Source organism: Phyllobates terribilis, unplaced genomic scaffold (genome assembly GCF_046119375.1).
Source record: "Phyllobates terribilis strain yellow unplaced genomic scaffold, ASM4611937v1 Scaffold_8__6_contigs__length_399053987, whole genome shotgun sequence".
NCBI lineage: Eukaryota > Metazoa > Chordata > Amphibia > Anura > Dendrobatidae > Phyllobates > Phyllobates terribilis.
This window is the reverse complement of record NW_027362768.1, coordinates 363,795,096-363,822,351: the sequence shown is the minus strand read 5'-3', so window position 1 is coordinate 363,822,351 and position 27,256 is coordinate 363,795,096. Positions and strand designations below refer to the sequence as shown.

Here is a 27,256-nt window from a genome sequence, read left to right as displayed (position 1 = left end):
AACTGTTAAAATTCCTGTTTATTGTTCATTTAACTACTATATATATATATATAGATATATATATATATATATATATATTTATTGCGTTTTCGGGATATTTGCTGATACATTTATATACATTGCATATACAATGGCAAGAAATGGACTGATTACGGCCAACTGGATTTAAGTCCCCGGTCTGATCAGAATATTGGCGCTTTCATGGTATATACATGACGTATACTCGTTGCATATAATACTGATTTTCATAAATTTGCGTCAAAGGAACCAAAGAGCAGCGGATTTGTCCAAACTTTGTGTCCAGAATTTAGTGCTACTTGGCGCCGAGTTATTCGATAACCAGAGGAATAGACCGGATTACGAATCCATCTTGTTCCCCGTTGCTTTCTTCGTTGGTCTGGATATGATCTTCTTGCTCTGTTTGGGGTTATCTAGATCAAGACTTTTGTCCTTCTCCAAGAGTTGCTTGGACAGAACGTCTTTCTTATTGTCCTCGGTTGCCTGACGTAAGGCTCGTTTTAGGTTCTTCACTTTCTCGCGAAGGTGTGCATTGGCTTTTTCCAGGAATCGGACTTTTTGGGATAAGGTTTTTGACCGTTCTTCTTCCTCTAGTAAGGCCCTCTGTACCGAGTCACACATCAGCTTCAAGAAAGAGGATAGAATATATCAGACTTGTGTTTTAACATCACTGATTTAAAGGGAAGTTATCATTTAAAAATTACCTTTTTTTATGGTAAATATCTATTTTTTTCTCAGTTTTGCCTTTTTTTTTTTTTTTTTACATATCACAATCTGTATTAAACATTAAAAAAAAAGAAATATTTCAATTTTCACACCGACCACTGGGGCTTTTTTAATCTCTTAACTTCCTTTTGTTTCAGGAAATAACACATGAATATTAGCCACAATGATCAGATTTTATTTACTGAAGCATCTAATGAGCATGTGCCAAGATTATTGTGAACGAAGGGGGAGCCGTGACATCACCTATTGTGATTGGTGAATCCTGTGTTATCAAAGGTTGTTGTATTCTTGCCTCTGATGATAATGACTGCTGAAAACTCTTCCTGAAAGGAAAGGACAAATGAGATCACCTATTGTTATTAGTGGATCCTGTGTTATTTGAGGTTCTCTCTCATTGTCATCCTGCCTCTGATGATAATGAGACAGCGGAAAACTCTTCCTGAAAGGACAGGACAAATGAGATCACCCATGGTGCTTGGTGGATCATGTGTTATCAGCTGTTATGTAGGTGTTACTCATCATTATACTCCTGCCTCTGATGATAATGAAACTGCTGAAAACTCTCCTTGAAAAGACAGCAAGTATGGGTTTTAAAAAAAAGAGTCCAGAGTAAAAATTTCAAGATTACTAATGTTGTTATATTTTTTTTTAATAAAGATCGTGATATGAAGAAAAACAAATGGCAGAGTATTAAAAAAAAATACATAAAGAAATCAGAATTTTAATAACAGGTCATTATATGATTATACACTGCTCAAAAAAATAAAGGGAACACTTAAACAACACAATGTAACTCCGAGTCAATAACGCTTCTGTGAAATCTACCTGTCCAGTTATGAAGCAACACTGATTGTGAATCAATTTCTCCTGCTGTTGTGCAAATGGAACAGACAACTGGTAGAAATGATCGGCAATTATCAAGATACCCCCTATAAAGGAGCGGTTCTGAAGGTGGTGACCGCAGACCATTTCTCTGTTCTCATCCTTTTTGGCTGTTGTTTTGGTCACTTTTTCATTTTGCCATTGCTCTCACCCCTAGAGGTACAGTAGCATGAGGCAGTGTCTACAGTACAACCCACAGAAGTTGCTCAGGTAGTGCAGTTCATCCAAGATTTCACATCAGTGCGAGCTGTGGCAAGAAGGTTTGCTGTGTCTGTCAGCGTAGTGTCCAGAGCATGGAGCAGATACCAGGAGATGTGGAGGGGGCGATAGGAGGGCAACAACCCAGCAGCAGGACCGCTACCTCCTCCTTTCTGCAAGGAGGAACAGGAGTGGCACTGCCAGAGCCCTGCAAAATGACCTCCAGCAGGCCACAAATGTGCATGTGTCTGCACAAACGGTTAGAAACCGACTCCATGAGGGTGGTATGACGGCCCGACGTCCACAGATGGGGGTTGTGCTCACAGCCCAACACCGTGCAGGACGCTTGGCATTTGCCACAGAACACCAGGATCGGCAAAGTCGCCACTGGTGCCCTGTGCTCTTCACAGATGAAAGCAGGTTCACACTGAGCACATGTGACAGACGTGACAGAGTCTGGAGACGCCGTGGAGAGCGATCTGCTGCCTGCAACATCCTTCAGCATGACCGGTTTGGCAGTGGGTCAGTAATGGTGTGGGGTGGCATTTCTTTGGAGGGCCGCACAGCCCTCCATGTGCTCGCCAGAGGTAGCCTGACTGCCATTAGGTACAAGATGAGATCCTCAGACCCCTTGTGAGACCATATGCTGGTGCGGTTGGCCCTGGGTTCCTCCTAATGCAGGACAATGCCAGACCTCATGTGGCTGGAGTGTGTCAGCAGTTCCTGCAAGATGAAGGCATTGAAGCTATGGACTGGCCCACCCGTTCCCCAGACCTGAATCCGACTGAGCACATCTGGGACATCATGTCTCGCTCCATCCACCAACGTCACGTTGCACCACAGACTGTCCAGGAGTTGGCGGATGCTTTAGTCCAGGTCTGGGAGGAGATCCCACAGGAGACCATCCGCAACCTCATCAGGAGCATGCCCAGGCATTGTAGGGAGGTCATACAGGCACGTGGAGGCCACACACAATACTGAGCCTCATCAGGAGCATGCCCAGGCGTTGTAGGGAGGTCATACAGGCACGTGGAGGCCACACACCATACTCAGCCTCATCAGGAGCATGCCCAGGCGTTGTAGGGAGGTCATACAGGCACGTGGAGGCCACACACAATACTGAGCCTCATCAGGAGCATGCCCAGGCATTGTAGGGAGGTCATACAGGCACGTGGAGGCCACACACAATACTCAGCCTCATCAGGAGCATGCCCAGGCGTTGTAGGGAGGTCATACAGGCACGTGGAGGCCACACACCATACTCAGCCTCATCAGGAGCATGCCCAGGCGTTGTAGGGAGGTCATACAGGCACGTGGCGGCCACACACAATACTGAGACTCATTTTGACTTGTTTTAAGGACATCACATCAAAGTTGGATCAGCGTGTAGTGTGTTTTTCCACTTTAATTTTGGGGGTGACTCCAAATCCAGGCCTCCATGGGTTAATAAATGTGATTTCCATTGATGATTTTTGTGTGATTTTGTTGTCAGCACATTCAACTTTGTACAGAACAAAGTATTCAATGAGAATATTTCATTCATTCAGATCTAGGATGTGTTATTCGTGTGTTCCCTTTATTTTTTTGACCAGTGTACTTTCCATTAAAGAAAATGTGATTTAACAATCACTTAACTAATAAAACGTTGGGGAATCTCGATGATATGAGTCACATATTAAGAAGAAGAAGTTGAAGATACAATGAATGACGTTAACTTGGAGAGGATTGTAAACATATTGTATCTTAAGATGTGCTGTAAAATTGGAAAAGATGAGACTCCATACAGTATATTCGGTTTTAAGAAGCTGGAGAAGACTCTACAAAACTGAAGACACATGGAACCAAGCCAAGTAATGATCTAGAAAAGATCTAGAACCTATAAAGGTGCTCATACACACAAGACGGCTGGTAGCCGAATGCTCATTCAGCCGACACCTATCTCCCCCGGCCGCCGATCATTCTTGTGCTTTCAATGGAGAAAGGGGAGTTAGCGGCTCCTAGACGTCTCTGGCAGCGGCTTATCAGCCTTGAGAATAAAAGGATCAAGTGTTGAATACAAACTGTCCGATTCTTATCTCCCCTGACATCATCTGATGGAGGAGCCTTGGAGGCCCCTATACACAACAGATGGTTGACCGGTCAGCTGAGTTTAATGTGCATGCCTGCCTTAGCTAGCTGTAGAACAAAGGTGTCAAACTTTGGAGTTGTTGGACAAGACTCCTATCTGAGAAACTCGATGAAGTGTGTCAAGTTTTAAGAAGCCGGAGAGATGTCACCATAATAGGTTGGAGACAACTCTACTACATGTATCTTTAAAAGATGATTCTCATAATCTCTCTTCAAGAGTGCACCGCTCCACGCCTCCCAGCTTTACTGCATGCCAGGGTAGTGGCAGTGCGCTTGTGTTATGCCTGACAATTTGGACCAGTGGCATTGTCGCACCGCTAAACCGGACTCTGTGCTCTCCCATGATACAAGCAGAGGCAGTTTTGCCTTTGTGCAACATCGGAGGAGCTGGTCGGAAACAATAATCCAGCCAAAGAGCTTGCAAGCACGTGCTCCTTGCCTAAGAAACCAAACACCTCTGATAGAGTGCAGCGGTGGCCACTAATGTAGCATGTAATAGAAATAAAAATCCCTCTCTCCTTGAGAATGAAGAGGATTTTTAATGAGAGGTTAATTGCAAAGATGCTGGTCTTTACAAGCACTTTGCGGTTTTACCCATTTATGATGATGAGAAAACCCCTTTAAGAAACTGAAAACTTTTAAGCTTTCGATAAGATGTTGTAAAGTTGGAAAGGATTCTATGAAATGTAAAGACTCTGAGAATCTAAAAAAAAAATACATATTGTATTTGTAGGACATTCCATAAAATGTGACACCTCCTTTTTTTAAGATTTAAGAAGCCAAAGAAGATTCTGCGAAAAAAATGCCACTGTAGAAGGAATAAGAAGATTCTGCGAAAAAAATGCCACTGTAGAAGGAATAAGCTGGATAAAATCGACAAAACTCTTTCCTGTGTTATGTTGCTGTAGAAGAAAGGTGCCGAACTCTAGAGTTGTTGGACAAGACTCTGGTTGTTCCAGAAAACTGCATGAAGTGTGTGGATTCTTAAGAAGCTGGAGAAGAAGACGAAGAAATCGGTCAATTATGAAGAGGTCAAAAACATCACTGCTAATAAAATTAAGTGTTATGTTGTGAAGTTGGAAAATACACAAAGGGTTAATAATTAAAAGGCTGGATGGGACCTACAAATGTTATCAGATGCTAACGAATGTGAAAAATGTCACAGTTTAGGGTATTTGGAAAAGATTAATGAGGTTGAGAACTTTACTAAATGAACCGTACAATTTGAAGAAGACTCCTTGATATGTGTCAGAGATTTGCTGCTTGAGAAGAATCCAGAGTGTCGCGTGTTAAGAAGCGAACAGTAAAATACTAAGACGTCAGATGTTACCTTGATATGTCAAGTTTTAAGAAGCAGGAGAACAAGGTTAAAAGATGACAAAGCGAATGGTGGGAAGTTTTAAAGGGAATCTGTCAGGAGGATCAACATGCCTAAGCCGTCTATATGAACGTGGAGGTCATAGTGAAAAGGGGGCTTTACCGGTGTGAGACATGTAGATCAGGAAAGCAGCCTGTCAGTCATTACATGTCTCACTCTGATAACCCCCTTTCATTTATAATAAGCCCTGGAGGGAGATCTATGGCCGGCCCATAGATCTTAACGTTTTTTTTACATATTAAGAAAAATGTGGATTTCTCTGAAATAAGAAATCGGATGGCATATATCAAGGCATCATTTTATTGAGCTTCTTATGATCTACATATCTACATGCCCATATAGGCTCAGGAGGGGTGATCCTATGGACAGATTGCCTTTAAGAAGCAGAATCACATGTACAATATCTGATATATTTAGTAAATACTTCAAAAGGTGTCGTATTTGGAGTTTTTTGACCAAACTTCTTGTAAAGTTGGAGAGATTCTAAGAAATATCAAGATGAGGACCTAGAAAAAAAATGTATCACAAATTTGCCAAAAATTGTTGATTTGCGATGATTCCAAGGAGTATGTCGGGTAAGAAGAAGCCGGAGAAGATTGCGTGAAAGTGGTCAAACTTAAAAGAAGTTATGAAACTGGAGAGTTTAGCATATGACACGTTTGGTAGAAATGTGTAAGAAGCTGGAGACAAGTGTCTCAGATATTAAGGAACTGAAGAGGATGATGAAATTTGCGTAAAAGTTCTTTTTTGAGACGACTCCAAGAAGAATGACAGATTTTCACAAGAAGTAGAAGACTCCTATGAAATATGCATATAAAACCAAATATCACAGAGTTGGAGAACATAGTAGAAAAGTTGTTGAGAAGCTGGAGCTAATGATAGGACGTGTCTCAGGTATAGATATTTGTGATAAGATCTGTAAAAGTTGAAGAAATGTGTCAGACAAGAAACAAAAATCAGAAGAAGATAAGAAACAGATGGCCCGACAGACCGAAAACACCATGGCACAAGACTCAAGGAGGTTCTTCAGACCAGATGACGGTCTGCTCACCCTGCTGTCTTCTTGAGCTTCCCAGTCTGGAGAGTAAATCTCTGGATCTATTCCGGCTGCACAATTAGAAAACTGAAATATATTTGCAAATATGCGATTATTTTCTGGTGTGTTGGGAAAGATGGGATCTTGAAAATTGACTCCGTGTGGAAGAAGATTATAATTTTCATCCATCCTGAAGGGAAAGAAAGAAAAGATGGTTAGACGAGAAGGTCCATGGAAGAAACCCAGACTTTTAGAACTTTTTGACCAAGTAGAACTTATTTTGTCAATGTGATTTTTTTTTCTATTCATTTTGGGTGGTAAGTGCCATAAAACAGTCACAGGATTCACCCTGCACTCATCCCAGTAGTTCAGTTGTGTCAAGGACTAAATCTCTAGGAAAATAAACGCTCCGAGGAAACGAGTTCCAGTGGCAGCAACCAAGAGTCTTGGGAAAACTAACATGACAACTCCTACACGTACGTGACCTAGAAGACTGGGGTGTAGGAAAGCAACGGGAAGGATGTTATCTGCTATTGTGCCCCCTAGGGCAGAGCTATAAGGGGTGCGGAGGCAGCAGTTACACCAGATCCAGCCTCCAGACTCATCCATTGCAGCAAATCGGTGCAGCTGCCGCCGAGTGTGAATAATTGTATCAGCCGGAAGCCAAGGATCCATTAATCACGGTTCAGTCTGGATTCCAGATCCACAATTCGATGCAAAGCTAGCAACAAAATAATAGACCGTGTTTCCGGATATTTTAAAGTATAGACTTATAGACCTTCTGGTAATTCCAGCTCTTTATTTTCTCTGGCACAGATGTGAAGCCTGAGATCCATAACCGGCACACACAGAAAGGCACAGAACTCCGAGCTAGAAAATGTTATATACCAACCTGTAAGTCATAAAGAGTCCCAGAGGGAAGCGAGAGCAGCTTCCGGCCCGAGACTGAGAACGTACAGCAAGTCTACACTGATGGGAAACAGGACGTACAGGAGCCAAAGAGAGCAGAGAGCGCCAAGTGCTGCATATAGGAGGGAGACGCAAAGTGTGACCCCTGATACCCGACACTGATACAATCGTGGCTGGTGTCATTATAATGAACGGCTATATACTATAATACTGCCCCCTATGTACAAGAATATAACTACTATAATACTGCCCCCTATGTACAAGAATATAACTACTATAATACTGCCCCCTATGTACAAGAATATAACTGCTATAATACTGCTCCTATGTACAAGAATATATCTACTATAATACTGCCCCTATGTACAAGAATATAACTACTATAATACTGCTCCTATGTACAAGAATATAACTACTATAATACTGCCCCCTATGTACAAGAATATAACTACTATAATACTGCTCATATGTACAAGAATATAACTACTATAATACTGCTCCTATGTACAAGAATAGAACTACTATAATACTGCCCCCCCTATGTACATGAATATAACTACTATAATACTGCCCCTATGTACAAGAATATAACTACTATAATAAAGCCCCTGTGTACAAGAATATAACTACTATGATACTGCCCCCTATGTACAAGAATATAACTACTATAATACTGCCCCTATGTATAAGAATATAACTACTATAATACTGCTCCTATGTACAAGAATAGAACTACTATAATACTGGCCCCTATGTACATGAATATAACTACTATAATACTGCTCCTATGTACAAGAATATAACTACTATAATACTGCCCCTTATGTACAAGAATATAACTACTATAATACTGCCCCTATGTACAAGAATATAACTACTATAATACTGCTCCCTATGTACAAGAATATAACTACTATAATACTGCCCCCTATATACAAGAATATAACTACAATAATACTGTTCATATATACAAGAATATAACTACTATAATACTGCCCCTATCTACAAGAATATAACTACTATAATACTGCCCCCTATGTACAAGAATATAACTACTATAATACTGCCCCCTATGTACAGGAATATAACTACTATAATACTGCCACTATGTACAAGAATATAACTACTATAATACTGCCCCTATGTACAGGAATATAACTACTATAATACTGCTCCTATGTACAAGAATATAACTACTATAATACTGCTCCTATATACAAGAATATAACTACTATAATACTGCCCCCTATGAACAAGAATATAACTACTATAATACTGCCCCCTATGTACAAGAATATAACTACAATAATACTGGTCATATATACAAGAATATAACTACTATAATACTGCCCCCTATGTACAAGAATATAACTACTATAATACTGCCCCCTATGTACAGGAATATAACTACTTTAATACTGCCACTATGTACAAGAATATAACTACTATAATACTGCCACTATGTACAAGAATATAACTACTATAATACTGCCCCCTATGTACAAGAATATAACTACTATAATACTGCTCATATATACAAGAATATAACTACTATAATACTGCCCCCTATGTACAAGAATATAACTACTATAATACTGCCCCCTATGTACAGGAATATAACTACTATAATACTGCCCCCTATGTACAGGAATATAACTACTTTAATACTGCCACTATGTACAAGAATATAACTACTATAATACTGCTGCTATATACAAGAATATAACTACTATAATACTGCTCATATATACAAGAATATAACTACTATAATACTGCCCCCTATGTACAAGAATATAACTACTATAATACTGCCCCCTATGTACAAGAATATAACTACTATAATACTGTCCCCTATGTACAAGAATATAACTACTAGAATACTGCTCCCTATGTACAAGAATATAACTACTATAATAATGCTCCTATGTACAAGAATATAACAACTATAATACTGCTCCCTATGTACAAGAATATAACTACTATAATACTGCCCTCTATGTACAACAATGTAACTACTATAATACTGCCCCCTATGTACAAGAATATAACTACGATAATACTGCTCCTATGTACAAGAATATAACTACTACAATACTGCCCCTATGTACAAGAATATAACTACTATAATACTGCTCCTATGTACAAGAATATAACTACTATAATACTGCTCCTATGTACAAGAATATAGCTACTATAATACTGCTCCTATGTACAAGAATATAGCTACTATAATACTGCTCCTATGTACAAGAATATAACTACTATAATACTGCTCCTATGTACAAGAATATAACTCCTATAATACTGCCCCCTATGTACAAGAATATAATTACTATAATACTGCTCCTATGTACAAGAATATAACTACTATAATACTGCCCCCTATGTACAAGAATATAACTGCAATAATACTGCTCATATATACAAGAATATAACTACTATAATACTGCCCCCTATGTACAAGAATATAACTACTATAATACTGCCCCCTATGTACAAGAATATAACTACTAGAATACTGCTCCTATGTACAAGAATATAACTACTAGAATACTGCTCCTATGTACAAGAATATAACTACTATAATACTGCTCCTATGTACAAGAATATAACTACTATAATACTGCTCCTATGTACAAGAATATAACTACTATAATACTGCTCCTATGTACAAGAATATAACTACTATAATACTGCTCCTATGTACAAGAATATAACTACTATAATACTGCCCCCTATGTACAAGAATATAACTACTATAATACTGCTCCTATGTACAAGAATATAACTACTATAATACTGCTCCCTATGTACAAGAATATAACTACTATAATACTGCTCCCTATGTACAAGAATATAACTACTGTAATACTGCTCCTATGTACAAAAATATAACTACTATAATACTGCTCCTATGTACAAGAATATAACTACTATAATACTGCTCCTATGTACAAGAATATAACTACTATAATACTGCTCCTATGTACAAGAATATAATTACTATAATACTGCTCCTATGTACAAGAATATAACTGAAATAATACTGCTCATATATACAAGAATATAACTACTATGATACTGCCCCCTATGTACAAGAATATAACTGAAATAATACTGCTCATATATACAAGAATATAACTACTATAATACTGCCCCCTATGTACAAGAATATAACTACTATAATACTGCCCCCTATGTACAGGAATATAACTACTATAATACTGCCCCCTATGTATAAGAATATAACTACTAGAATACTGTCCCCTATGTGCAAGAATATAACTACTAGAATACTGGCCCCATGTACAAGAATATAACTACTATAATACTGCTCCTATGTACAAGAATATAACAACTATAATACTGCTCCCTATGTACAAGAATATAACTACTATAATACTGTCCTCTATGTACAACAATGTAACTACTATAATACTGCCCCCTATGTACAAGAATATAACTACTATAATACTGCTCCTATGTTCAAAAATATAACTACTATAATACTGCCCCCTATGTACAAGAATATAACTACTATAATACTGCTCCTATGTACAAGAATATAACTACTATAATACTGCTCCTATGTACAAGAATATAACTACTATAGTGCTGCTCCTATATACAAGAATATAACTACTATAATACTGCCCCCTATGAACAAGAATATAACTACTATAATACTGCCCCCTATGTACAAGAATATAACTACTATAATACTGCCCCCTATGTACAGGAATATAACTGCTATAATACTGCCCCCTATGTACAAGAATATAACTACTATAATACTGCCCCCTATGTACAAGAATATAACTACTATAATACTGCCCCCTATGTACAGGAATATAACTGCTATAATACTGCCCCCTATGTACAAGAATATAACTACTAGAATACTGTCCCCTATGTACAAGAATATAACTACTAGAATACTGCTCCTATGTACAAGAATATAACTACTAGAATACTGCTCCTATGTACAAGAATATAACTACTATAATACTGCTCCTATGTACAAGAATATAACTACTATAGTGCTGCTCCTATATACAAGAATATAACTACTATAATACTGCCTCCTATGAACAAGAATATAACTACTATAATACTGCCCCCTATGTACAAGAATATAACTACTATAATACTGCCCCCTATGTACAGGAATATAACTGCTATAATACTGCTCATATATACAAGAATATAACTACTATAATACTGCCCCCTATGTACAAGAATATAACTACTATAATACTGCCCCCTATGTACAGGAATATAACTGCTTTAATACTGCCCCCTATGTACAAGAATATAACTACTAGAATACTGTCCCCTATGTACAAGAATATAACTACTAGAATACTGCTCCTATGTACAAGAATATAACTACTAGAATACTGCTCCTATGTACAAGAATATAACTACTAGAATACTGCTCCTATGTACAAGAATATAACTACTAGAATACTGCTCCTATGTACAAGAATATAACTACTATAATACTGCCCCCTATGTACAAGAATATAACTACTATAATACTGCTCCTATGTACAAGAATATAACTACTATAATACTGCTCCTATGTACAAGAATATAACTACTATAATACTGCCCCTATGTACAAGAATGTAACTACTATAATACTGCTCCCTATGTACAAGAATATAACTACTATAGTACTGCTCCTATGTACAAGAATATAACTACTAGAATACTGCCCCCATGTATAAGAATATAACTACTAGAATACTGTCCCCTATGTACAAGAATATAACTACTAGAATACTGCTCCTATGTACAAGAATATAACTACTATAATACTGCTCCTATGTACAAGAATATAACTACTATAATACTGCTCCTATGTACAAGAATATAACTACTATAATACTGCCCCCTATGTACAAGAAAATAACTACTATAATACTGCTCCTATGTACAAGAATATAACTACTATAATACTGTTCCTATGTACAAGAATATAACTACTATAATACTGCTCCTATGTACAGGAATATAACTACTATAATACTGCCCCCTATGTACAAGAATATAACTACTATAATACTGCTCCTATGTACAAGAATATAACTACTATAATACTGCTCCTAGGTACAAGAATATAACTACTATAATACTGCTCCCTATGTACAAGAATATAACTACTATAATACTGCTCCTATGTACAAAAATATAGCTACTATAATACTGCTCCTATGTACAAGAATATAACTACTATAATACTGCTCCTATGTACAAGAATATAACTACTATAATACTGCTCCTATGTACAAGAATATAACTACTATAATACTGCCCCCTATGTACAAGAATATAACTACTATAATACTGCTCCTATGTACAAGAATATAACTACTATAATACTGCTCCATATGTACAAGAATATAACTACTATAATACTGCCCCTATGTACAAGAATGTAACTACTATAATACTGCTCCCTATGTATAAGAATATAACTACTATAATACTGCCCCCTATGGACAAGAATATAACTACTATAATACTGCCCCCTTATGGACAATAGTATAACTACAACTATATGCCTAGTACGGTTTAGTATCCTGGGAGTTCTTGCACAGTCGCCTCCTGTACGTCTGTATGACGCTCTTGTCCTGTGCACCCTCCGGCCAGAGGACGGATTACGCTGCATTCCTGGGGGATTTATTAAGCTTTTATATTGCAGAGTTGTTTTATCTTTGATCCTAAATATTGGTTTAAATATTAAGATGGCGCAGTCAGCTAGACTCAGTGACCAGTCACCGGCACGTCTGCACGCTCCACAGTCATCACATCGGATAACTGATTATCAAGACGTACATTAATGGCTTCTAGTTATTTCCACAGGTCTGAGCTGTGCTCGGGGTCAGGACAATAAAAATACCGCGATTATGAAAACAGCCCTCATGTATGACTTATTTCAGCTGCATTGATTTCTCTTGGGAGGAGAAGTTAGCTACTTCCTCCTAGATGTCACTAATAAATTAGATTTCCAAGCTCTTCTTGTTCCTTTTTTCTCCATGACTGAGGTCAATGAGGGTAGCAAGAAAGGACGTTTTATTGACTTAACTGCCAGGAGGAGCTATGAGAGGGAGATGGAGAGTTCTCTAGATGACTGGGTGACAGAACAGTCCTATAAAAGCTGACATGGCTGATGATGATGGCTACTTCCTCAATAGAAATCTATAATATGCTTGCTCAGCCATGTTGGAGGAAAAAAAGAAGAGGCTGCAGCACTGAATCGGCAATGAAACCCCTTCATTCTGAGGACTAGTGGGGGGTCTCTGATGGGTAGACCCCCACCGATCATAAAGTGATGGCATATCCTATCAATATATGCCATCACTTCGTGAAATGAGAGTTCCCCTTTAACAGATATATTTTAACTGCGCTGATACATTGTAGCAAAGCATCAGTACAATAGAGAGAGATATGTTATGCCCTGTGATTAAGCATCATCAGGGCCGGGTTACTGATCGCTTATAATGGTGTTACCACCATGGGGGGCCACTGCTGAGTGCTGCACAATGTGTAACATAAACCTTCCCCTACTGTAAATATACAACATATATACAGCCATGATTAAAGACACCACCTCTGATCCGCTCCTGGTGGAAAACCTGCCCGAGGGGTCACTGGGGGGTTCTCCGGTAACTTTTAAGGCCAAACCAAGAGAATATAGACATAAACTATACGTAACTAAACATAACAGATGAGGCAAGCAGGGAAAAATCTGCAGAAGAAAGGAGGAAAAAAATCTCCCTGATTAGCAAAAGATAAACTAGAAAAAGGACTGTCGCAGCCCCCATGACCCCTTCTGACAAAAATATCCACCCTTTGTTCAGAATTTTTTACTAATCTAAATGAATCTTAAATTCTGCTCTGATTCACTTCTCAATATTTCTATATTGCAGCCCGAATCCCCACAGCAGAGGGTTAGATAATAAAATTATATCTGCCTGCGGTGACCACTAGAGGGAGCTCACTGTATTATAAAGCTGTATGCAGGTAGCTCCCCCTAGTGGTGGCTGCAGACAGAATCTTATCATATATCTCTGTATACAGGGAGCTCCCCCTAGTGGTGGCTGCAGACAAAATGTTATCATGTATCTCTGTATACAGGGAGCTCCCCCTAGTGGTGGCTGCAGACAAAATGTTATCATGTATCTCTGTATACAGGTAGCTCCCCCTAGTGGTGGCTGCAGACAAAATGTTATCATGTATCTCTGTATAAAGGGAGCTCCCCCTAGTGGTGGCTGCAGACAAAATGTTATCATGTATCTCTGTATACAGGGAGCTCCCCCTAGTGGTGGCTGCAGACAAAATGTTATCATGTATCTCTGTATACAGGTAGCTCCCCCTAGTGGTGGCTGCAGACAAAATGTTATCATGTATCTCTGTATAAAGGGAGCTCCCCCTAGTGGTGGCTGCAGACAAAATGTTATCATGTATCTCTGTATACAGGGAGCTCCCCCTAGTGGTGGCTGCAGACAAAATGTTATCATGTATCTCTGTATACAGGGAGCTCCCCCTAGTGGTGGCTGCAGACAAAATGTTATCATGTATCTCTGTATACAGGGAGCTCCCCCTAGTGATGGCTGCAGACAGAATCTTATCATGTATCTCTGTATACAGGGAGCTCCCCCTAGTGATTACTGCAGACATAATCTTATCATGTATCTCTGTATACAGGGAGCTCCCCCTAGTGGTGACTCCAGACAGAAGCTTATCATGTATCTCTATATACAGAGAGCTCCCCCTAGTGGTGGCTGCTGACAGAATCTTATCATGTATCTCTGTATACAGGGAGCTCCCCTTAGTGGTGGCTGCAGACAGAATATTATCTTGTATCTCTGTATATAGGGAGCTCCCCCTAGTGGTGGCTGCTGGCAGAACCTTATCATGTATCTCTGTATACAGGGAGCTTCCCCTAGTGGTGGCTGCAGACAGAATATTATCATGTATCTCTGTATACAGGGAGCTCCCCTTAGTGGTGGCTGCAGACAGAATATTATCATGTATCTCTGTATACAGGGAGCTCCCCCTAGTGATGGCTGCAGACATAATCTTATCCTGCATCTCTGTATACAGGGAGCTCCCCCTAGTGGTGGCTGCTGGCAGAACCTTATCAGGTATCTCTGTATACAGGGAGCTCCCCGTAGTGGTGGCTGCAGACAGAATCTTACCATGTATCTCTGTATACAGGGAGCTCCCTCTAGTGGTGGCTGCAGACAGAATATTATAATGTATCTATGTATACAGGGAGCTCCCCCTAGTGGTGGCTGCTGGCAGAATCTTATCATGTATCTCTGTATACAGGGAGCTCCCCCTAGTGGTGGCTGCTGGCGGAATCTTATCATGTATCTCTGTATACAGGGAGCTCCCCCTAGTGGTGGCTGCTGGCAGAATCATATCATGTATCTCTGTATACAGGGAGCTCCTCCTAATGGTGGCTGCTGACAGAATCTTATCCTGTATCTCTGTATACAGGGAACTCCCCCTAGTGGTGGCTGCAGACAGGATCCTATCATGTATCTCTGTATACAGGGAGCTCCCCTTAGTGGTGGCTGCAGACAGAATCTTATCATGTATCTCTGTATACAGGGAGCTCCCCCTAGTGGTGGCTGCTGGCGGAATCTTATCATGTATCTCTGTATACAGGGAGCTCCCCCTAGTGGTGGCTGCTGGCAGAATCATATCATGTATCTCTGTATACAGGGAGCTCCTCCTAATGGTGGCTGCTGACAGAATCTTATCCTGTATCTCTGTATACAGGGAACTCCCCCTAGTGGTGGCTGCAGACAGGATCCTATCATGTATCTCTGTATACAGGGAGCTCCCCTTAGTGGTGGCTGCTGGCAGAATATTATCATGTATCTCTGTATACAGGGAGCTCCCTCTAGTGGTGGCTGCAGACAGAATATTATCATGTATCTCTGAATACAGGGAGCTCCCCCTAGTGGTGGCTGCAGACAGAAAGACAGAATCTTATCATGTATCTCTGTATACAGGGAGCTCCCCCTTGTGATGGCTGCAAATAGAATCTTATCATGTATCTCTGTATACAGGGAGCTCCCCCTTGTGATGGCTGCAAATAGAATCTTATCATGTATCTCTGTATACAGGGAGCTCCCCCTAGTGATGACTGCAGACATAATCTTATCATGTATCTCTGTATACAGGGAGCTCCCCCTAGTGATGGCTGCAGACATAATCTTATCCTGCATCTCTGTATACAGGGAGCTCCCCCTAGTGGTGGCTGCTGGCAGAACCTTATCAGGTATCTCTGTATACAGGGAGCTCCCCGTAGTGGTGGCTGCAGACAGAATCTTATCATGTATCTCTGTATACAGGGAGCTCCCTCTAGTGGTGGCTGCAGACAGAATATTATAATGTATCTATGTATACAGGGAGCTCCCCCTAGTGGTGGCTGCTGGCAGAATCTTATCATGTATCTCTGTATACAGGGAGCTCCCCCTAGTGGTGGCTGCAGACAGAATCTTATAATTTATCTCTGTATACAGGGAGATCCTCCTACTGGTGGCTGCAGACATAATCTTATATATCTTTGAACGCAAGGAGCTCCTCCTAGTGGTAGCTGCTGGAAGTATCTTATCATGTATCTCTGTATACAGGGAGCTCCCCCTAGTGGTGGCTGCTGGCAGAACCTTATCAGGTATCTCTGTATACAGGGAGCTCCCCCTAGTGGTGGCTGCTGGCAGAATCTTATCATGTATCTCTGTATATAGAGAGATCCCTCTAGTGGTGGCTGCAGACAGAATATTATATAGCTTTGTATGCAGGGAGCTCCCTCTAGTGGTGGCTGCTGGCAGAATCTTATCATGTATCTCTGTATACAGGGAGCTCCCCCTAGTGATGGCTGCAGACAGAATCTTATCATGTATCTCTGTATACAGGGAGCTCCCCCTAGTGATGACTGCAGACATAATCTTATCATGTATCTCTGTATACAGGGAGCTCCCCCTAGTGGTGACTCCAGACAGAAGCTTATCATGTATCTCTATATACAGAGAGCTCCCCCTAGTGGTGGCTGCTGACAGAATCTTATCATGTATCTCTGTATACAGGGAGCTCCCCTTAGTGGTGGCTGCAGACAGAATATTATCTTGTATCTCTGTATATAGGGAGCTCCCCCTAGTGATGGCTGCAGACATAATCTTATCCTGCATCTCTGTATACAGGGAGCTCCCCCTAGTGGTGGCTGCTGGCAGAACCTTATCATGTATCTCTGTATACAGGGAGCTTCCCCTAGTGGTGGCTGCAGACAGAATATTATCATGTATCTCTGTATACAGGGAGCTCCCCTTAGTGGTGGCTACAGACAGAATATTATCATGTATCTCTGTATACAGGGAGATCCTCCTACTGGTGGCTGCAGACATAATCTTATATATCTTTGAACGCAAGGAGCTCCTCCTAGTGGTAGCTGCTGGAAGAATCTTATCATGTATCTCTGTATACAGGGAGCTCCCCCTAGTGGTGGCTGCTGGCAGAACCTTATCAGGTATCTCTGTATACAGGGAGCTCCCCCTAGTGGTGGCTGCTGGCAGAATCTTATCATGTATCTCTGTATATAGAGAGATCCCTCTAGTGGTGGCTGCAGACAGAATATTATATAGCTTTGTATGCAGGGAGCTCCCTCTAGTGGTGGCTGCTGGCAGAATCTTATCATGTATCTCTGTACACAGGGAGCTCCCCCTAGTGGTGGCAGCTGGCAGAATCTTATCATGTATCTCTGTACACAGGGAGCTCCCCCTAGTGGTGGCTGCAGACAGGATCTCATCATGTATCTCTGTACACAGGGAGCTCCCCCTAGTGGTGGCTGCAGACAGGATGTTATCATGTATCTCAGTATACAGGGAGCTCCCTCTAGTGGTGGCTGCAGACAGAATCTTATGTATCTCTGTACACAGGGAGCTCCCTCTAGTGGTGACTGCAGACAGAATCTTATGTATCTCTGTATACAAGGAGCTCCCCCTTTGTGTTGACTAAAGACAGAAATGTATAATCTGAAAGGGAATGCTCATCGCAGACCTAAAAAACATATCAGGACATATTCTAAGTCTCATAGATATGGCCTCTGCGAGTAGAGAGGCGGCTGCAGATGCACTGCTTTCTCTCTCCATTCATTTCTATGGGATTTTTAGGAGACAGCTGAGCAAGTGGAGAGGACTGTGCGTTCCTGTGCAGGGGTCCTGATGCAGCTATGGGGGGAGTTTGGCTTCTGCTTGCATTATTTCAATAAGGTCCAATAATAAACTTTCATTTAGGATTAGCGCCATTTTCTCTACCAAAATGTCAGTGTGCCCCCTATATGCCACCTCAGGCATTCAGACTAAAGTGACGATTTCTTGCCTGAAAACATTTCCCAAAGGTAAATAAAACGTATAAAATACATTACTGATTGTAGAAAACTCAACTTCATTTTTATTTCGGACAAGTGTGTTACTCTATTATTCCTCCTGGAAAGTTGACAACTGGAGGGGGGGGGGGGGGGTTATCCTTCTCTTGGTCAATGTGGACAGATCCTACACAGTAAGGGGAACACCCTACTTACAAGGAGAATGGTAGCACCCAGAATATCATGTTCATTTCCAGGAGAAACAACAGAGGAGCAGCACAATGCAGAATTCTTTGCTTTGCTCCAGAAAGGTTATTTGATGGTTAATGCAAGTATGTAGTAAATCAGACACATCAGGAGCAGAGACAAAAGGTGCTCAGGTGTAACCCCCTTTTAGAGGTTAAAGAGGTTGTTCCATCAAGACTGCAAAACTTTATTCCTAAATTCCTCTTTGTAACAGTTTTCCATTGTGTCATTTAATGGGGGTCCGTCGTTCTGATCTGGTGTTGCCTGCGAGGTGCGAGAACGTTGCAGCAGCTGCACCACCACCTGCGCTGCAGCACGATCCTCTCGCCTCTCATGGGCATTTCTGTACCTCTAAAAGGGCCAGTAACACATAGAAAACTATCAAACCCCAGGAATTTCTTGCAACTGTTATGAGCGTAAGGCGAGAGTCTACTACTGGATTGGGATTTCCTGAAGCAATGCATAACACTAGTAACGATGGACGACCACCAAGGACAGCGTGCACCGTGCCCACCCCAGAGCCATCATGGCCGCCCCGCTTCCCTGCAGACCTATTAAGTTAACAAGCCTTAAAACATTCCCAGTGTCTGAGTTATGTCCCGACGTCTACTATACTGGGAGTCCCCGGGCCATCTGCGGATTTATCGCCCCCTGTTATAGGCTGCACCTCATTAAATCTCTGCTTTCACGTTTTATGAGATCATCTCCACCCGGCGGGTCACATACGGTGATCTGTCCAGGATCTGTCAGCCGCCTGCTGTCTGGAAACCAAAAGTGTAGAGGTCTGCGGAGGTCTCCGATGTCTGTATGGGGTCTCCTCTCTGTGGCGTCACTATAGTGGGGTTTACCTTCAGTGCCCTCATAATGGAGCTACATATGGCACAGCAGAGTAGGAGCGGCTCAGTGGTTATGGGATCCTCAGAAAATTACAGATTGTTAAAATCAGGCTTTTATGTTAAATGTATTTTTTACTTTTTGTTTCAAAATTTTTTTAATTTTACATACAGGAGGAGGAGGGGGGGAGGTGAGCTGTGATATCTCCTATTGTGAATGCTGGATCCTGTGTTACCTACTGTATATAGAGGTGTTATCAGTTATTGTACCGGAGGAGGTGAGCTGTGACATCACCTATTGTGAATAATGGATCCTGTGTTATCTACTGTATATAAAGGTGTTATCAGTCATTGTACAGGAGGAGGAGGAGGTGAGCTGTGATATCTCCTATTGTGAATGCTGGATCCTGTGTTACCTACTGTATATAGAGGTGTTATCAGTCATTGTACCGGAGGAGGTGAGCTGTGACATCACCTATTGTGAATAATGGATCCTGTGTTATCTACTGTATATAAAGGTGTTATCAGTCATTGTACAGGAGGAGGAGGAGGTGAGCTGTGATATCTCCTATTGTGAATGCTGGATCCTGTGTTACCTACTGTATATAGAGGTGTTATCAGTCATTGTACCGGAGGAGGTGAGCTGTGACATCACCTATTGTGAATAATGGATCCTGTGTTATCTACTGTATATAAAGGTGTTATCAGTCATTGTACAGGAGGAGGAGGATGTGAGCTGTGATATCTCCTATTGTGAATGCTGGATCCTGTGTTACCTACTGTATATAGAGGTGTTATCAGTCAATGTAACGGAGGAGGTGAGCTGTGACATCACCTATTGTGAATAATGGATCCTGTGTTATCTACTGTATATAAAGGTGTTATCAGTCATTGTACAGGAGGAGGAGGTGAGCTGTGATATCTCCTATTGTGAATGCTGGATCCTGTGTTACCTACTGTATATAGAGGTGTTATCAGTCATTGTACCAGAGGAGGTGAGCTGTGACATCACCTATTGTGAATAATGGATCCTGTGTTATCTACTGTATATAAAGGTGTTATCAGTCATTGTACAGGAGGAGGAGGAGGTGAGCTGTGATATCTCCTATTGTGAATGCTGGATCCTGTGTTACCTACTGTATATAGAGATGTTATCAGTCATTGTACCGGAGGAGGTGAGCTGTGACATCACCTATTGTGAATAATGGATCCTGTGTTATCTACTGTATATAGAGGTGTTATCAGTCATTGTACCGGAGGAGGTGAGCTGTGACATCACCTATTGTGAATAATGGATCCTGTGTTATCTACTGTATATAGAGGAGTTATCAGTCATTATACAGGAGGAGGAGGTGAGCTGTGACATCACCTATTGTGAATGGTGGATCCTGTGTTATCTACTGTATATAGACAAGTTACAGTAGATAAAACATGAGTTTTATTACTCTAAACCCATAGAGGTCCTCTCTACACCTTACATAGGTGTGTCGATTTTGGGAACCCTTGAAATTTGTCAGATTACTTGCCATTTTCACTGTCTATGCATCTATGAAGGAAGATTTCCCTGTCTTTCCTTGAGTTTGTGGTTGATTATTTGATATAAAGTTCCAAATCCCCAACATAGATATAAAATTCAGTGATTAAATTTGTTCTACCGTCAGCTCACCGCATACTGTGTTATTATAGAGTTCAATGTATGAACAGTATGCGGTGAGCTTATCATGTATCTCTGTATACAGGGAGCTCCCCCTAGTGGTGGCTGCAGACAGAATCTTATCATGTATCTCTGTATACATGGAGCTCCCCCTAGTGATGGCTGCAGACAGAATCTTATCATGTATCTCTGTATACAGGGAACTCCTCCTAGTGGTGACTGCAGACAGATCTTATCATGTATCTCCGTATACAGGGAGCTCCCCCTAGTGGTGACTGCAGACAGAATATTATCATGTATCTCTGTGTACAGGGAGCTCCCCCTAGTGGTGGCTGCAGACAGATCTTATCATGTATCTCTGTATACAGGGAGCTCCCCCTAGTGGTGACTGCAGACAGAATCTTATCATGTATCTCCGTATACAGGGAGCTCCCCCTAGTGGTGACTGCAGACAGAATCTTATCATGTATCTCTGTATACAGGGAGCTCCCCCTAGTGGTGGCTGCAGACAGAATCTTATCATGTATCTCTGTATACAGGGAGCTCCCCCTAGTGGTGACTGCAGACAGATCTTATCATGTATCTCTGTGGCAGTAACTTTCAAAAAATATAGCAAAGACATGTCTGCTTCTGGGAAAGCTGGGTGACAATCAATGTGACTTCAAATATTCTGCCCCTGCAAGGGTTGTCACCAAGTTTTTCCGGACCCCTGAATGCCTATTCTGCCTAGTTATGAAATTATAAGCATGTTCCCCAGAGAGGGCATTAATAGTCACCACATTAGACGTCACCCAGCATTCCCAAAAAAGAGATGCAGCTGAGAAACTGGAAATGGAAGAAGATGACTCCTTGACTGAATTTATATTTTGCTCTTGCAAACCTCCTGCCGTTTTGTGTATGCGGCTCCAATGCAGACTTGGCATTCAGTTAGTAAGAACGCTCTGACAGAAGGTTGCAGGGTCAGATTTGTTTTGGAGACTGTAACCTTTGAAACAGATAGGTCTGCAGAGAAGCTGTATACACAAAACGGTAGATTTTTTTAAAAATGTTTAATAATGATGATTTGCAAAGTTACTTCATTTTTGGAATTTGATACGGAAGTAAATGGTTGCAAAAGTATACACACCCTCTTACGTGAAATAGTGGGAAAAGGAATGGTGTTAAGGTGAGCATATCACAGACCTACATTACCTTAGGAAGAAATAATAGGAGTTGTTCTCCATCACCGTGTACGAGTGACAGTTGAAGTAACCGAGTCCCGTGACATTAAGTCGGGATCCCGCAGGAACTTCCAACATGCTCCCCCAGCCCTGGTCACACAGCAGCTCAATCTCCGCAGAGTAGAAGAGGTCGGAGTTGTACTGCCAGGGCAGGTAGTTGTAGACGCTGTAGCTGTCCTGATGAAGAGCCAACACCTTGGCAAACACCACGGTCTCAACCAGTTCCGCTCGGCAGGCTTCGGTCTGCGGTCTCCAATCTTGAGGCATCTGGCATCCTTCAAGAAGTCCAAGCGTGATGGCACCAACCACTATGAGTCTGAGGAGCAACATTTTGTCAGCTCTTTGCCGTTCCTGGATTTCCTCTAGATAAATTTTGGCAAAGACGTTCGAAAAGGAGCCAACAACTCGTCAATGGCTCCAGATGTCAAGAGCAAATGCCAAAGAATCTGCAAACACAAAGGAAACCCTAAGATCAGTCTAGGTCTTCTAGAAGATACGTTTAGTGTCAACCGGCCAAACGTGGACCATCCATGGGATGAAGAAGGTTCTTCTCCTCCAGGCTATAGGAGAGAAGTCTCCCAGGACCTCTCTTTGTGCTCTAGGTCACCCTTTTTGGCGTCCTCTCCTGGCTCCTCACTCCATCGCTCCTAGGCAGCACGAGACGAGATACTTGTGGTTGAGTTTGGATCACGTTCTGGGGTCTGTGTGATGTTGAGACTCTCCGTACGAGGATGGGTGGGGGGTGGGGGGGAATAGTCTGCCGCTCATTAAAGTCCATTCAATCGACTGCAAATTCCTGAGCAAACAGGGCAGATCAGTTTTCAGCCTCAGACTGTTGCGTTTCGCAGCCTCCAGAATGTAGAACCTTTCCTACAGAATTACAGAAGCATCTCGAGAACTTTCTCTCCTCCTCGTCTGAGGACCCTGTGGAGACAAAGAAATCTCCATTTACACATTGAACATGTTCCTTCTGATGGTCTTGACAGGCAGCAAACCTATTTAGGATTGGAGTGTAATAGGAGCCCCATCATCCGCCCTCCCACTTTAGTCTATAAAAAAGTGCATATTTTACTGATTAAAGAGAAAAAAAAAAGGGACTGCAATGGGAGCAGAAAATAGGCGAGGAGCTTCCAAGTTTTACCCACAACTCTGCCAAAGGAGGGAGAGCAAAGGAAACTTCCTTGGCACAGATAACTTAGGAATCTGGGTGGATAGAACAGGTTTTTCCCCCTTTTGTTTCAAACCATTTTACTGCAAATCAGAAGCTTAACTTGAAGCTCCCGGGCCCCAATCCAAGATCTATAGCAGGGGCCACATCAAACATGTGCCGTGTATGTTGCAAAGGGGCCATTGGGGTCTTCTCAGGTTCCAGGTACGACCCTATAGCTATGTCTCTCCTGTAAGTGACCCTTTAAATACAATATACAACACCCCACCCATCCTTGCAACAAATGGTACAGACCAGTGAAGCATTCTAATCATATTAATGTTGGCAATGTCCACTGTAGTGGACTCATAGGGGGATTTATAACCATATCAGTACTTAAGCTTTCCTTATCCTGTGTCTAAATACCCTGGCTAAGTCAAAACGGCGCACTTGTTGACCCCACCAGCTATGTCCCTAAATATAAAGCATGGTATGACAACAGAAAAAAGGGTCTGCTTAATTAAATAAACCAGATTGCCGTATAATAAATAAAAAAAAGTTTAGCAACTGTGAACAAAGAAAAGTTCTAATTTACTGAAAGCAAGCATAGCACTTGAAAAAAGGCAAAAGAATCGACATATGCCGTTGAGCTGTACTTTATAGAACCACATCCCATTAAAATTGCTATTTTCCCTTTAAGTGGCCAGTTGGGCTTTTGTTCTCAGGACTAACAGGACGTACTGACAACGGCTATTTTCTATAATTAGGGGTTATTATTCTTCCTTTATTTGATTCATTGAAGTGGTCGCAGGGTTGAGATTTGGCGTTTTTCCATTGAACATGCGTCACAAATTAGGAGTGACTTACATAGCCTGTGACAATGGTACATGGCGGGTGGGAGACTTGTTACTGATTTTGCATTCGAGCCCCCCAAGATCTTTGAATTACACCTATGTCTGTAAAAGGTAACATAAGCTGACGGAGGTGTCGCTTCTGTGATGAATGGATTCCATTATTTTTTTTCCCTCTTTAAAGGGGTTGTCCATTATTAGAAAAACATGGCAGCTTATTTAGGAAACAGCGCCACACCTGTCCATGGGTTGTGTCTGGTATTGCTGCTCTACTCCATTGAAGGAAATTAGGCTAAGCTGCAATTCCAGGCACAACCTGTGAATGGATGTGGTGCTGTTTGTGGAACCAAGCAGAAATGTTTTGAAATAACCTGAATAAGAGTCAGTTTTTTTTATATAGAAACAGCGCCACTCTTCTGCATAGGCTGTGCTTAGTATTACAGCTCGGCCCTATTTAAAATGCAAGCTTTTCCTTACTTTCTGACCCCATAGAATCTTGGATCTGATAAACTGTAAAGAAAATAATGGGTCATTATTGGGAAATTGTTGTAAATATGACCCCCAAAAGCTGCACTACTATGGCCTTGGCACAATTCATGTATGATGCAGGTTCAGGATCTGAGCCCGCTCGCTCTGATTGCAGCAATTTAACCCCTTAGTAGTCACTGTCAATAGTGACAGCAGCATTTAAAAGGTTGGAAATGGGATCCCACTGGCACCCAGGGCCCCTGACTGTGCCCTTCTCTGCCCTGTATTTACACCCGTCACTTGGCTTCATAGGATATCGGTAATTTTAGAATACACTGCAATATTACAGTATTGCAGTGTATTGTACATTCAATCACAGGTTCAAGTCCCCGAGGGAGGCCAATAAAAAATATATATAATAAAAAATGAAAAATAATAATAAAAAAAATAAATAAAAAAAAGATAAAATCACCCTCCTGTTTCCAGAAATGTAAATAAAATCTAAAAAAAAACAAAAAACATATTTGGTAACTGTCCGAACTAATATTATAATATATATCCAAATATGAATGGCAGGATCGCGGTTTTATGGGCACTTCGCCTCACAAAAACATGGAAGAAAATTAGATCAAAAAGTCATATGGAAATAAAAAGTTATAGCAAAAAAAAAAAAAAGGAAAACGGAAGAAGGATCCTAGGGGCTCTGATGTCCAAGGACCCGCATAATCCTGGAGGCGGCCTGGTCTGCACCCCATAATAAGTATCAGGTATTATAGCGTCTCACCTGCCATTAAGAAGACAATGCAGTGACAACCGTGCAGCGTCCGGCCTCAGATATGAGCACATTACCTGGTGACCGCAGGCGGGCGGCAGCATAGGAGACGCAGCAGGATCAGTAATGAGCCACCACTGACCTTGGTAGTTTCCAGATTTCTCCAAATCCGTCAAAACCAGTTTTGGATCCAAATCTACATCTTATTGTTAATCTTTGTGGTTCTGGTCTGGAGTCGTCATTGCTGCTTCTGTCTTCTCTGTAATGCAAAAATCTGTGAACTTGCACTTAAAATTCCCTCACCCCAGGGCAATGTGTAAGAATGCAATGAGGAATGTCATAGGGCGAGAGCATAGTGTAATTATGCATCATGGCCACTAGATGGGGATGGTTACCCAAACAGAATAGTCAGGACACAGGAGCCTTTGGTCACAGGTGGGGGGGGGGTGAAGAAATTCCCTAATTGGAGTAGGGATCCAAGGGGTAACGTTTCTCCTTGCGGAGAGTGACATGTCAAGCCTGGCATGCCAAGGTGAGGAGGCTCTTAAATCTTTAAAGGGATTAGTCACCTGCCATAAATATGTATTTTTTTAATCTGGTTTTCTCTTCCCTGTATATGAATCTAATTTTTTTTTAGCCAATTTCCAGAAAAGTTGGAGACCACACCCACTTGGCTACAAAGACTACAGATCTCAGGAACGGAGAGGAGCAGGAACAAAAGAAAAACAGCGCCGGATTCATGAGAACAGCGGCATTTACACCAAAATTACATATTTATTGATGATTTTAGATACCTATGATTAGGGAACTAATTGCTAATTAAGAGGTTGTGTGTTTATTTATTATTATTTATTTGCTATTCAGAACCATAGGAAAGCTGGGTGGCCACATGGAGTAATGACAGATATGTATAGGCAGACCTGTGCTTCTAACAACTGTGGTTTCGGGCCTCGGTGCACCTGGCGGTGTGCTGATAGTTTTATTGACAGCCTATAACCTACAGCTATGACAGTGGCAGTAAGAAAAGAGCAAAGATCTGGAGATTAACATAAACCCCAAGGCTGAGGGGTCTGGAAGAAAGTCCGAACATGTCAGAGCAGCTCAGTGAGAGGCACAGGTGACTGCCATGACAGAGAATGGAAACTGTGCAAACTAAGGCTACGTTCGGACAAAATGCCGAAGATGCCCCAAGATCGCCAGGGGACACAAGTTGTGCCACCACAAGGGGTTGTCTGGTAGTTCACATCCCCTTTAACATCAGCATAAAAGCTGTGCTGGGAGCTTCATGGCTGAGCAGCTGCATGCAGCCTTACATTACTAAGCACAATGCCAAGCGTTGGACAAAGTGGTGTAAAGCTGCACTGTATAGTTCCTGTATATTAGGGATGTCAAACTAATAGCTTGG

General features: G+C 41.4%; 1 protein-coding gene across 3 annotated transcripts; it reads right to left on the bottom strand.

Annotated features, from left to right (window-relative positions):
* LOC141157470 (coiled-coil domain-containing protein 3-like) lies at positions 1 to 26,156 on the bottom strand. 3 transcript variants are annotated; one of them, XM_073644807.1, is made up of 4 exons: positions 25,929 to 26,156; positions 22,585 to 23,537; positions 6,381 to 6,555; positions 1 to 642 (listed from the first exon to the last, which is right to left on the bottom strand). In XM_073644807.1, the coding sequence occupies exons 2-4, from the start codon at positions 22,941 to 22,943 to the stop codon at positions 358 to 360; spliced, it is 819 nt and encodes a 272-aa protein (XP_073500908.1). In that variant the 5' UTR covers positions 22,944 to 23,537; positions 25,929 to 26,156; the 3' UTR covers positions 1 to 357. The 3 variants fall into 3 exon arrangements, with proteins under 3 accessions (XP_073500908.1, XP_073500907.1, XP_073500906.1); XM_073644806.1 differs by having other exon boundaries at positions 25,994 to 26,156; XM_073644805.1 differs by lacking the exon at positions 25,929 to 26,156 and having other exon boundaries at positions 22,585 to 23,649.
* Positions 26,157 to 27,256: the final 1,100 nt, after the last annotated feature.